This window comes from Coturnix japonica, chromosome 3 (genome assembly GCF_001577835.2).
Source record: "Coturnix japonica isolate 7356 chromosome 3, Coturnix japonica 2.1, whole genome shotgun sequence".
In the NCBI taxonomy this organism is placed as follows: domain Eukaryota; kingdom Metazoa; phylum Chordata; class Aves; order Galliformes; family Phasianidae; genus Coturnix; species Coturnix japonica.
Genome location: NC_029518.1, coordinates 9,678,579 through 9,690,690, shown reverse-complemented (window position 1 = coordinate 9,690,690; position 12,112 = coordinate 9,678,579). Strand labels below are relative to the sequence as shown.

The following is a 12,112-nucleotide window of genomic DNA, read 5'->3' as shown; positions in this document are numbered from 1 at the left end:
GAGATGCCTGATGTCAAACACCCACATACGCCATCATTATATAATATCAAACTAAGAAGCTTACAATATCCGGCCGGAGGAATCACACACACCTATGCCCGCATGCACACGTGTACGGAGCACAACCGAGGGCACCCATTGAACCTCGCAGCCATCTCCGAGCTCTGCCCCCCGGAGCGGCGCTCCGAAGCCATTCATGAAATGCTGCCGTCATTCGGAGGGGCGGGCACTGATGAGGCCATGCCCCCTCAGCTATTTAAGGCGGCTCGGCGCTGCCGCCGGGGCTCAGAGCTGCTGCGGCGTTTGGGTTCTCTGTGTGGTCCCGTCCAACATCAGCCTCGTGTGCCTCGGTGCCCTGCCGCCACCCCCAGGGCGTGGGCAGCCTCCGCAGGGACTTCATGTCTGTGCTTTGTCCCCTGCCCTGGTGAGTGGGCACTGCTGCCGCCCTATCCGGGGGTCGTGCGGCGGTGCTGAGCCCCGTTGTTCCGTCTCCTGCCCGCAGGAGTTGGTTGGGGTGGGGGCACGGAGGGAGCGGCGACCCTCGGTCCTCCCCGGAGCCCTGACGTTGGTCTGAATGATGTTCTTTGTTTCCAGCCCCGATTACCTGAGATCAGCCGAGATGACCGAAGTGATGATGAGCAGCCCGGCTATGGATGAGATCGGACTCAGCCCCCGTAAGGACGGGCTCTCGTATCAAGTGAGTATTCGATTCCCTGCGGAGCTGCCTGGGCTGGACCGTGGTGAATATTATAGCAAGTCCTGCAGTAAGGGCTGGTCAGTGAGCTGAGACGCTTGCTTGGCTAGTAGAATCTGTGTAAAATACGGCATAGTTATCTGCTCCGAGTGCTTAGCAGAGTGCTTTGTTCCTGAAGTGCCCAAATCCCAGCTTGTTGGGTGTGCACAGAGGCTCAGTGGGAGAGGAGATGCCCTGCCGGAAAGGTCCGTGTCAGACACCAGGCTGAGAGGCTGCTGGGGTCTCCACAACCATGGCTTGCAAATGAGTTGTCTGAAGCGGAAGGGACTTGTCTGTACAGCGCTTAAATCTTCCAAGCTATTCCTTGGTTTTCCCCCTGTTTGAAAGGGTTAAGTCTATTGTAAGATACAGAGAGGCTGGGTGCAGCGCTGACGAGCCTTGAGGTGTGCGTGCAAACACATTACCTGAAGGCATGAGCTGCATCCATTCTGCAACTGGTGAATAATGTAATTAGCTTTTAACCTCTTAGTCAATAGCTGAGGCAAAGGGGTGCTTTCAAACTCCAGCCTCTATCCTTCAGCCTCAGTGCTTCCAGTCAATCACAGGGTGAGCTGTGTATCTTTGCCTATTAGATCCAAGTTTCCCTACTCTGGCAGACTTGTTGGTGAGGTTTAATACATGCACAGCTCTTGTGTTACTCTGCACAGGGTGACTCTTCATGGCAGATTGCAGTACAGAGTTCTTCCTTTGCAGATGTGACACAGCCCATACGGAGGCACTTGCTCTACGTGGGCATTCGGATATTAGGTGTGCTGTTGTACACTTGCATATTTATGTCTGAAAAATGAGCTAGGAGCCTGTGACAGTGCTCTGAAGCATGAAATCAACAGAACTTTGGGCCGTGGCTCGGGCAGAAGCCAAAGCTGTGGGAGGGGAGGGGGGGGGAGGATAAATAGGGTTGCATTGCTTTTTTTGGTCAGAATTCTCCATCTGAACAGTGCAAATAATTTGGTTTATTGCCTGTTTGTGGAAATAGCTGTTTTGTTTTAGTGCTTGAGTTAGTGGAAAGCATATGGCCTCGCTTTCCTCTGCTATAGAGAATGTGTAACTGCAGTGGGAATGGCTGTGAGAGTTGAAGCTATTGCACTAGTCTTTGCCAGATGTTCAAACAAGTGTCTTAAATGGGGCACTGTATGCAGGCCCACTCAGGTCTGATATTGGTTTGCTTATCTAAACAGTGGGAGACAGATGGATGCCCCACTTATTCATGACTGATAGCTTCAGTGAGGTTTTACCCCTAGTGCTGATGCCCTCAGTGAGTCTGTGAACTGGAGAGCAAACCTGCAGCTTTGAGTGGATCATCTGAACCTGAGGGTGCTGTAAATGCAACGACTCACATCTATGCAGGACTTGTCTATCTTGGATCTGTTCTCTGTAGTGATCTGGTCACAGGGTTCTCAGTGCCCACAGGAGCTGCTAACTGCCTGCTAGACTTTGGCTTCCTTGTAAGCTGAACTGATGGCAGAAAGGCCTGGAGTATTGAGAGGGCAGCTGCTGCTGAGCGGTGTGTGGGCTGGGGATGAGGTCTGCCTCTAAATCAGGTTAGTGCAAAGAAGATTGAGAGTAGGTTGCAACCTTCTTCCTTTTAACTGCGTGGCTGAAAATGTGGCTGTGCAAAGTGAGAAGTTGAAATCATCCTTAAGCAGCTGAAAATTGAAGTTAAAATAGCAAGGACAAATCAAGTGCAAATAGTATCACAAACCTGTTTTGTCTTGGGGTTTGGAACTTCTTGCTTCGTCCTGCTGATGGAGGGCGTTGGGTATGTGTGAAATGGTATGCTGCTCTGAGAGCTGTAGTGCAATAACTTAAAACCAGGCAGAGCTAACAGAGCATGACTGCTCTGGCTCTGAGGCTTGAGCTAAGCTGCAGCATCCTCCCTCACCCACCTGCAGAGCAGCGTGCTCACAGTGAGTGTGACCACTCTTGGCTACAGGAAAAGAAACAGTGGATCCAGAGCTATGAGAGCTGAGCTTCTAGTTTCCAGAGCTTCTTATGTAGTAGAACTTGGATTTGTTCTCCTGCAGAGATGACATGAAGCTGGGGTCCATTGTGCTGCCCTTGGGGCTGTGCGGAGAAGGATCTGGGACCTACCTCATCAATTACTGTTCTGAAGTACTTTTGTTTTCCTAGTAAAGCCTTGGAAGTAAACTGAGGAAACCAACACCTCCAGAGCGTAAACAAGCAGTTGGGTTCTTTCACCCCATAATACTGAACATCAGGTCTCCTGCCTGTCTCACTGGTTACCTTCTGATGGAACTTGTGGCTCGTCAGCTTTTCTTCTACCCTCTCCGTGTCTCATATCACACTCCAGAGTGTGCTTATATGTCCCCATGAGGTGTGCATCCCCCAGCCATGTTTCCTGGTGTTCTTTAGGTTGGACACGACTGTGATGATGTGAAAACCTGAGCTGCAGAAGTCTCATACCTATGATAACTGAGCTGTCTGTGTAGGCTTAGTAATTTGTATGTGGTTTCATTTGCACAATGTGCTTTCTCAGCACAGATACCTTTTTCCAGTTAGCGTGCCAAATGCTTGCAAGCTGATGTGCAAACTTCAAAGCCTTTTAGTACGGAGCGGCTTTTATTCCTGCATCTGTGAAGTAAAGCTGCTCTGAGCCTACTGAAGGTGGTGGAAGTGAATGGGGAAATCTGGATGCGAGTCTCGGAGCAGGGAGGCACAGACAAAACAGAAGATGCAGCTGAGGAGGTGATGTCATGCTGGGTCTTGTGCCTGCAGTGGAGAGCTATTTCTGGATCTTTAATAGACATCCCATAATTCCCATGGGACTGCTAAACAAAAAAAAACCTCATTGAAATGCAGCCGATGGCTCAAGATGCCCCTGCTATGAGCAGATGTGCCTATGGAGGGCTCTGTGCCCCTCCTGCCTGGTGGTCCCTGCAGAGCCAGTCTTTTTCCCTGCCCCTTGGAGCTGATGTGCTGCTTGCAGTTCCAGCACCAGGTAGACCTGTTCTCTACGCCCCCTTGTCCTCTAATGCCATCTTGCAGCAGCGTGGGTGTTGCTGCCCGATTGAAGGCTGACTTGACGTTGTCAAAACAGCAATGCAGGATCTTGCCTTGTTTCTTGAGAGTGGATCTGAGCACAGCTGAAAGCAGCTTGCCTGAAGTGTTTGTTTTAAGCAAATATTGTGTCCTAAGCTGAGAGTGCTACTTTGCTGCAGCCTGACTGGCTGGTCCTGTTGGGCCTTGGGCTGCCTTTTGGGAGACTGGCATGAAGAGGCTGAGCTTGCCTCATGCCATCAGCTGGGGTTTGGTTGTCATGGGGAACTTGAGCTCTTTAAGTCATGATCGCATCACTCTGGGATCTGTCTGGGTTAATCACAGCCACAGTTAGCTGCGAATGACGTCAGACTGACTGAAACTAGGTGAATAGGCTTACTGCCCCATCCGGCGCTCCAGGCAAGGGCCTGGGACATCAGTGTTGCTGGGGGAATTGGTGTCAGTGAGTGCAACTTCTTTGCTAGCCCCTGAGGAGCCGCAGTGCTGAGGGGCCTGAGATGCATCAGTGTGGAGTGTCTCTCAGCATTTCACTTCCCAAACAAGTGGGGAGATAAACAGCAGTAGTGCAGTGGGTTGGGGGCCTGCAAGGGAGCAACATGGGCTGGCCTGAGGTTGGGTGGTGCAGGATGGAGGCTGATTCGTCTTGTTTGCTTGTGAGGTGCCTCCTACACCTTGATTTCTCCAAGAAATCAAGGATTTTCCTGTGTGGGAGCTGGTGCTCGCCACTGCTGGGAGGCCTTGAGTCTGGGCTGTGGAACTTAGGATGACTGAATTTAGGATAACTTTTACCTGTTCAGATTCCACATAACACAGTTACAAGATCAGTTAGCTCAATTACTTCAGGTTGAGCTAATGCTTATTCCAGGGTCTTGCTCCTTTTTCTGAAGACACAAGCAGTGTATGGAAAGATCAGAGCTCAAATTAATACCTTCCCAGCTATCCTATGCTGGGAATAGGAAGAAGTGCTCTGCTGAAATTCCAACTGAGGACAAACAGCTCGTCCTAACGTTTCAGTGTGTTTTTTTCCCCTCCCTACTTGATGTCTCATTACTCTGATGGAAAATTGTTACGGTGTTATGCTGCTGAAGTTTCCCTGCCTCCATCCCCCAAGACGTGCTTGTGACTGAAGAGTTGTCATAGTTCATAAACCTGAGTCACGCTGTGTGCATAACTAGATGGAGCTCAGTTTCAAGTCATGACTACTGTATGAGTGAAACTTAGCAGCGCTGCTTTTTGTAGCTGGAAAATTCCTCTGCAGAAGGCACCGAGATGATTTAAATACTTCCTGGAAGGAGCCTGCCATACCTATTGGTGACAGCAGAGTTTAGTTTCAAGAACTTATACTTCAAAGCAGAAACCAGAAGTTTAACTTGATACTGCTGGAGAGGCCTAAAACTCATGTTTTAGTGCTGGGAGGGGAGGTGGTGTGTGTACCTCAGGGTATATCCTCTCCCTGAAGTGGTATGCATCGCAGTGCAGACCTTTGTGTCTTGTATTAGTAATACCACAATGAGGTAAAACTTTCCCCCCAAACAGTAACATAATCTGGAAAGATCTTCTTACCTTAGTTTCCCTGCAATATAACTGAAATAGCTTTCAGCCTCTCCGGGAGGGGAGATGGGCACTTTAACTCTTGGTGTGGAACAGAGGACACAGGTGGGTGTTGTTTTGGGTGTACAGGTGTCCCTTGGATTACGGTAGCTCTGAACTAATCTCCTTAGCTGTCTGACGTCTCTCCTGCTTTTGGTGTTTCTCTCCCTGCGAATGCTCAGAGAGGCTATGAGCCTCCCCAGGGCCAAGGGAACTTTCCATTCTTGTTGCCAAGACTTCATTTGAGGATAGCGGAGCGAGATCATCTGAAACGGAGGCAAACATGACTTTCTGCAGATCATTTCAAGCTTTTGTTTCAAGTACTGCTTCTCACTGCTCTTACCGTATTAAAAGACTGGAGTTCCCAGAACATCATCTGGGGAGGCCCATGAAAACCAGTCTTGCTGCTGTAAATGAGAAGCAGTGTTGAGCAGAGCACGAGTGCATATTGCTGCTTATGTTGTAAAGCTGTCAGGTACCTCTTGCAATGGGCTGGGAGCTGTGACATGCCACAGAGCTGGGGAAACCTGCAAGCCTTGCAGTCTGTCATATGCTGTGTTAGGGGGGTGAGGAAGGGAGGAAGCATCTTTGAGTTACTTCTGACCTTGCTTTTGGCTGGCCTTCCCAAACAGCTGGTTGGTGGCTGTCATTTGGGGACAGATGGGTCAGCAGTAGGCTCACACTGATAAGTACAGGAGAGGTTGTGTTCTTTGTGTGCTGGGGAAATGCAGATCTGTCTTTCCATGTGGGTGAGCTGGGTAATGCAAGAGGAGAAGCTCGTAAGCAGGTTTTCACAGCCAGGCTGTCTTGGCTGCTGTGCGGGAGGGTACAGAGCTGGCAGGTTGGCTCTGAGCCTGCTGCACTCCTGGGGGGAGCTCACTGCAAGTGTTTTCCAGAGGTTTTTCTTCCCGTTGTCTAAGCCTGGAGAGGGAGCAGATTCTGCTCACGGGAGTGACAAACGCAACGCGGCATGGCCAGTGTGGATTAATGGAAAGCTGGTGCTTGCTAATCTGTGTAAAAAGAGCCTTGCAACTCAGCTTATTTTGGGGGTGACCCAGGAGACTTTTCCATCCCATTTCCCTGGATGTGCAAACAAAGTCTTAATCTGAAAACCACTTCCCTTCAGTCCCTGCACTTGGCTGGCAGTGCTGCCCTGCTTGTCACATGCAAGGAAATTTGCCTTTGTATCATTTTTCCATTGATGGTCCACACCCCTCGAAAATGGAGTTGCAACATCTTGCTTCATGCTGCCTCTACGATTAAAAGACATGACTTAGTGGAAAAAATCTTGACCTTCTTGGGTTTGGTCTGTCCTGCAGCTATCTGAGATAAGATTGTGCTAGGTTATTTTTCATTAAAAAAAAAAAAAAGCTGTACACGGCGTTTCAGGGATCTTTTTAATAAGGAAATGACTGCTTAGCTTCTGGAAAGGGGGAAATATAAAACCTGTCAGACTGTTTTCAAAGAAACTGCTCCAATTTGACCCAATGTGCTTGAAATGATAGCAGCCAAAGGTTAGTTTAATTATTAGACTGCTATTTTTCTTGCACAGGAGGTTATTTTCATGACACTATCAGCTTATATAACCTCCTGAACCACACTTCTTTTTCCATTGCAAACAATGTAATGTCAAGGGTACTTTTTTTTTCCTTCCTGTCCTGAGTTGAGATATGGAGTTGATGCTTTAGAGCTGTTGACTGTACTTCCAGTAATGCACAGGGTGACTGAAACTGCCTTTGGCTGCAAAGCCGTCAAGCTCCAAGAAATGGTTCTGGTCTCGCTTATCCTGAGAGTAGCACTGTGTGAGGGGAACTTGTGCATCTGCTCCCGAAGTTACCCTGCCTGACTACACTAAGTAGCAGCCTGGCTTTTTCTAGTTGATAACCTAGTTCCTACAAAGCTTTGAATTCAAGGGAGAAATGTAACTAAATACAAGAAACTGGACACTGTCAAGAGGTATCAGTGTGGTTCATAGTTGCTAGGCCGAAGAATATGTTGATGGAGTGGGATTTGGGTAAGGCTTTCCCAGGGTGGTGGGATACCTGCATGATTGGCATGAGGAGTCAGGTGTTTCATACTCAAGGCTTCTGGGCCAGGAACCTGCTTTGGAGCTGGAACCACGAAGGTCAGAAGAGATGGATTCTTGCTCCCAACTGAGCATCCAAGTGCAGTGCTGCAATGTGAGGTTTGCCATGATGCTCTCTGCAGGGATGCTCTTGTGGCTTGGATGAATTCAGATGGTGTTTAGAGAAAGTGTAGCAAATGGCTCCTCATGTCATCTACACCTCCAGGAAAAGGCATTTGGTGATAAGCCTCTTCAGGCTGTTTTAATGCAACCATGATGGAAAATGGATATGCAGATAAAATGTTCTGAAATAGACAGAGCTGTTTAATCTTCTGGATACCAACAGGGGGGATCTGATATGGGAACTGGTTCTTGTCACTGAACAGTTTTTCTCAGGATGAGGTGGGGCTTGTAGCTGTTCCCCTAGCAGGGCATTCCTGTTCTCTTGGGTCTGCATAACTAAATGGCAGAGCAACTGCTAACATTCCAGCATGGCTGATTGCAGCTTTTCCCGTACCTGTGTTTTTGCATTAGTTTCTGGAAGGATCAAAGCCTGTAGCCCAATGGCACTACCTGTGGGTATAGGCCCTGATGCTGCTGCTGTGTGGGGGTGGGGTGAGGTATTGCTTTGCATTTTGAGGGGCTGGGGATAAGGAGGTCCTTGTACTTTGCACTGGTGTGCATCATTCTTAGCTATGCCATAGGTACCTCCAGCCCTAAGAAATGTGGTCCCATTTTTGACCCTTGGTTCAGTTTATGGAACTGTGAAGAGATCATCTTCCTACTGAATTTCACTGCTGATGGATAGTAGATGTAGCATGCAGAACACAACCAGAATGCAGCTGAACTTCTCATGCAGACTGTTCCTGCTGCCTGGGAATGATGCCAGGCACAGACCCTTGCTGTGAGGGTGAGGACTGCTCTGGTGCTGTGCTACCTTGTGCTTCATTCCCCTTCTGGCAGCAGTGCTTGGAGCATGAGTGTATTTTGACTGACAGCAGGAAACAAGATCAGATTTGCAGATTGAGATAGCTCAGTTTGCAAACTCATGAGCATTCATGCAAAAGCTGTGGTTGGAGGGGGGTGAGGCTTTTGGGTAAATATCCAAAAGCGGGTGCCTATTTGATGAGCAAACGTATATGCTTTGAAAGCCTCTTGGGCTGTGCTGATTTCAAGTTCTCAGAGATTATGAAGAAGCTGAGGGGTTTTTCCCATCACCCAGTTGCGTTCTCTGTGTCCAGACTAGTCCACCCTGAAAACCAAGTTTGGAGAGTTGGATGTTAGCTAAGACTGCTTGAGAGCAGCTCCTCTCACAGGCTCTTTCTTGGCTCTTTCAGATTTTCCCTGATCCCTCTGACTTTGACTGTTACTGCAAGCTGAAGGACCGCCTCCCCTCAATCGTGGTGGAGCCAACGGAGGGTGATGTGGAGAGCGGGGAGCTGAGATGGCCGCCTGAGGAGTTCCTGGTCCAGGAGGAGGAAGAGGAGGAAAGCTGTGAAGATGCAAAGGAGGACAACAAGGAGCAATAAATGGCATCTGGGGAGAGGCAAGGGACTGCACCCTTCTGAAGGAAGAGCCACACCTTTTTTGAAAGTCTTTTTAAAGAGAAAGGACAAGTTCAACTTTGCACCTGCAAGATTTTAGTTTTTTTGTATTCTCTGTATTGAGAACTGAAGCCCTTGGTGTCACCAGACCTTCTGAGGGAGGAAGGAAGTAACGCAGAGAAATGTTTGCTGTTCTCGAGATCACTATCTGTATTTTTCTGAGGTGGAGGCAGCAGTGAAGTTCCAAGCACGTGATGGAGGGTGACCACCTGAGGGATGCTGGAGGGGGGAGCTTGGGGATGGGGAATGCAGAGGGAAGCCAAGCAGAGCAGTGTTCAGCTGGGAGCTGCCTCTGACCAGGAGCCTGAGAACAGAGAGGTCATCTCAGATTTGCTTTTCCTAAAGCTTCCATTTTCTGTGTCTGGAGGTGGAAGGGTCTGTAGCAAAGCATCACGAAACGCTCTAGTGCTGAGGGACCTGTAGCTTTCCCCAGTTCAGCACCTCCTAGGGTTAAGTGAGCATCCTTAGGAGTAGTGGGCTTCTTGCTCTTGCTCTTGAGCCTGTACCAGTCACTTTCCCAAAGCTGTCTTTTCACCCTCTGTTTGCCTTTAGACCTTTCAATGCTGAACAGCTGTATTTGCAGGGTAATGTTAGGCTGCTGCTTGTCATCTCTACTGCTGCAAGGCCCTAGCTGATCTTGCAGGCGGTTAGCTTGAGGTAGTGCAAATTTGATGTAAAAGACATCCGTTTGCAGCATGAACTAATGTAGATTTGAACATGTGGATTTTTCTCTCCTATTTGCCAAGGCTTCTGTGGTTGGTTTTGTCTTGTTCCAGTGCCCAAAGCCGAAGGATATGGATTGCACCTACTTGCCTCAATGTCTTTGAGGCTGTAGGGTTTCATATCTCAACTTTCTGGCCAGTGGGCTTGAGAGGGTTGGGGACAGGCTTAGCTGCTCCTGCAGGGACCTGCAGAAGGGGAATGCTGCCAGACTGGAGGTAATACAAAGACTAAACACCAGACAGTGTGGATTATCAGTGAGGAGGTGGAGGGGAGCTCTCTAGGGAGTGTTAGCCTGAGCATCCTGAGACAAGATGTCTGTTTTGTGGCAAGGATGAAATAGCTGTTCGTGGGTGTTTAATGGAGTGCAGACTGTTCTATGAAGTCTGTGTTTGGGTCCTTCTCACCATATCGTGCTCCAGTGAGGAGCAGTCTGTCTCTGTTTGGGTAGGAGGGAAGTCTGCTGCCACGTGGGGTAACTCACCATTTTCCTGGGTGATGCTCTTGTGGCTTAGTGGGCCAGCTCAGGGAGCCAGTTGCTCTTGGAATAGGATGAGAACAGTTACTACCTAAACCAAATCCGGGGTCACAGAAGAGTAAAAGAAATGTCAAGGCCTTAACCAAACTTTCATAATAATCCCAATGCCACCCTCGTTTGCTTGTAACAGGTTCCATTTTTAAGATCTATTTGAACATGTGTATTTGTATTTTTAATACCTCATGAGTAGTTGAACGCTGGCAGGGGTCGGGAACTGCTTTTAACATATTAGCAGGATCATTTTAGTCTCGTCTTGCTTGTGTTTTAAACATAATGGCAATAACTTTTCAGCTCTACGTAACTGTTTAAGGCAGATGGGAGTTTGGAGGTGAGCTTGTGTGAAGCAGGAGAAATTCAGTGTTCCCACACTGCGGCTGGTTTCCAGCCTTGCAGGCCTGGTTATATTCTCCCTGCCTGTCTGGGTGGATGGTTTATCACTTAATGGTCATCATGTAGTGATACTGCTTTCTCTGATGGGTTCGGCTGTTGTATCTGTAACACTTGTTCTAATCTTGCTGTCTTACCCGAATGAGCTTATACACCTGTATACCAGCCAGTTGTCCTATCTCTAAGTGTTACTCTCAGTCTGTACCACCAAGTCAAAGCTGTATATCAAAGATACTATCATCTGGCAGCAATGAGATGGCAATCCATGGACTCAAGACCTGCTGTCTGCCCTAAAGACTCGTGTATTTCTGTCTGCATCCTTTTGTGGAAGTATCGTGTATATTTCTATTTGTTGAACGCATCTAAAGAACAAAGCACTCCAGTAAAACTACTCCTGTTGTAGGATATACATTCTCTATTTCTGTAATTCTTTTTGAGCCTCAGGGAGAAGCTAGCATTTTTTTCAAACTACATTTTTGTCACTGTGACAGTTGTAAATAAAGTTTGAAAATGCTTTCCAAACATACTGCCTTTGTTCTTAATATTGGATGGGTTTGGATGGTTGAAGCATGAAGTCACGCTCATGAAGAGCTGCAACTATTCTTAGCCGTGCTTAGTAGTAGTATGGTACCTGTGCATCTTACCTCCCCTGAGCAACAAGTGTGAGGATGTCTTGCCTTGTATGCTGTCAGTGCTTCAGCCAACCTATATGCATTGTCTGCTTTGGCCCTTTTGGGTCTAGAGGACAGCTGTGGAGCAATCAGTTATGCTTTTCAGTCTGCCTGTAGTTATATGCATCAGTTTGCAGTGCTGTCAGGGGAAGATCTAGAAGAAGCAATGGGTGGCCCTGAACCTCCCTAAGGGCACTGTTGTGGGTGGTGTAAGTATTTTTCTTTGCATATAGAGCAATTTATTTCTGTTCTTACCTTCATCCATCCCTCCCACCAAAAGCAATACCTTTGGCTGTCATTTGAACTGCGTGTGTTTGTTCTCCTCACAACTTTGCCCTACGATTGCTAGCGGTGATACAGCAAGCTGTGTACTGCTGTCCTGCTTAGCTCAGTCTATTCCCTCTCCCAAACGCTTGTTATTTTTGGTGTGTATCCACTTCTTTGGTTTTATTGGAACACATACTCACCTGAGACACGCTCAGTAGGTGAACTTTTGGAATCTGGGTGCGGGTAGGTGAAATTACTGCTCTGCAACAAAGATAATTTGCTGTCACTAGGGCATGTGGTGGGTAATGACTATCCATTGCAGCTCCTTACTGAGACCTGTGTTTCACACTCAGCCCAGGGCACACGAGCAGGGTGAGCAGGAGCTGGGATGTGCAACCTGGCTGTCACAGCAGGCTGCAGTCACAAGTGAGGCACGATGGCAGACACTCTTATTTTGAGAGGCTTGAGGGCTGGGAGCACTGAGCAGGGAGGGAAGCC

The 12,112-nt window shown here is 48.3% G+C and overlaps 1 protein-coding gene across 1 annotated transcript; it reads left to right on the top strand.

The window, feature by feature from the left end:
• Positions 1-272: 272 nt before the first annotated feature.
• Positions 273-11,200, top strand: LBH (LBH regulator of WNT signaling pathway). The gene is made up of 3 exons (XM_015856942.2): positions 273-424; positions 595-697; positions 8,765-11,200. The coding sequence occupies exons 1-3, from the start codon at positions 399-401 to the stop codon at positions 8,954-8,956; spliced, it is 321 nt and encodes a 106-aa protein (XP_015712428.1). The 5' UTR covers positions 273-398; the 3' UTR covers positions 8,957-11,200.
• Positions 11,201-12,112: the final 912 nt, after the last annotated feature.

Coding starts and splice junctions, on each gene's coding strand:
- LBH (XM_015856942.2), top strand. CDS start 399: ATGTCTGTGCTTTGTCCCCTGCCCTG. Junction 425..594: donor GTGCTTTGTCCCCTGCCCTG/GTGAGTGGGCAC, acceptor CTTTGTTTCCAG/CCCCGATTACCTGAGATCAG. Junction 698..8,764: donor AGGACGGGCTCTCGTATCAA/GTGAGTATTCGA, acceptor TGGCTCTTTCAG/ATTTTCCCTGATCCCTCTGA.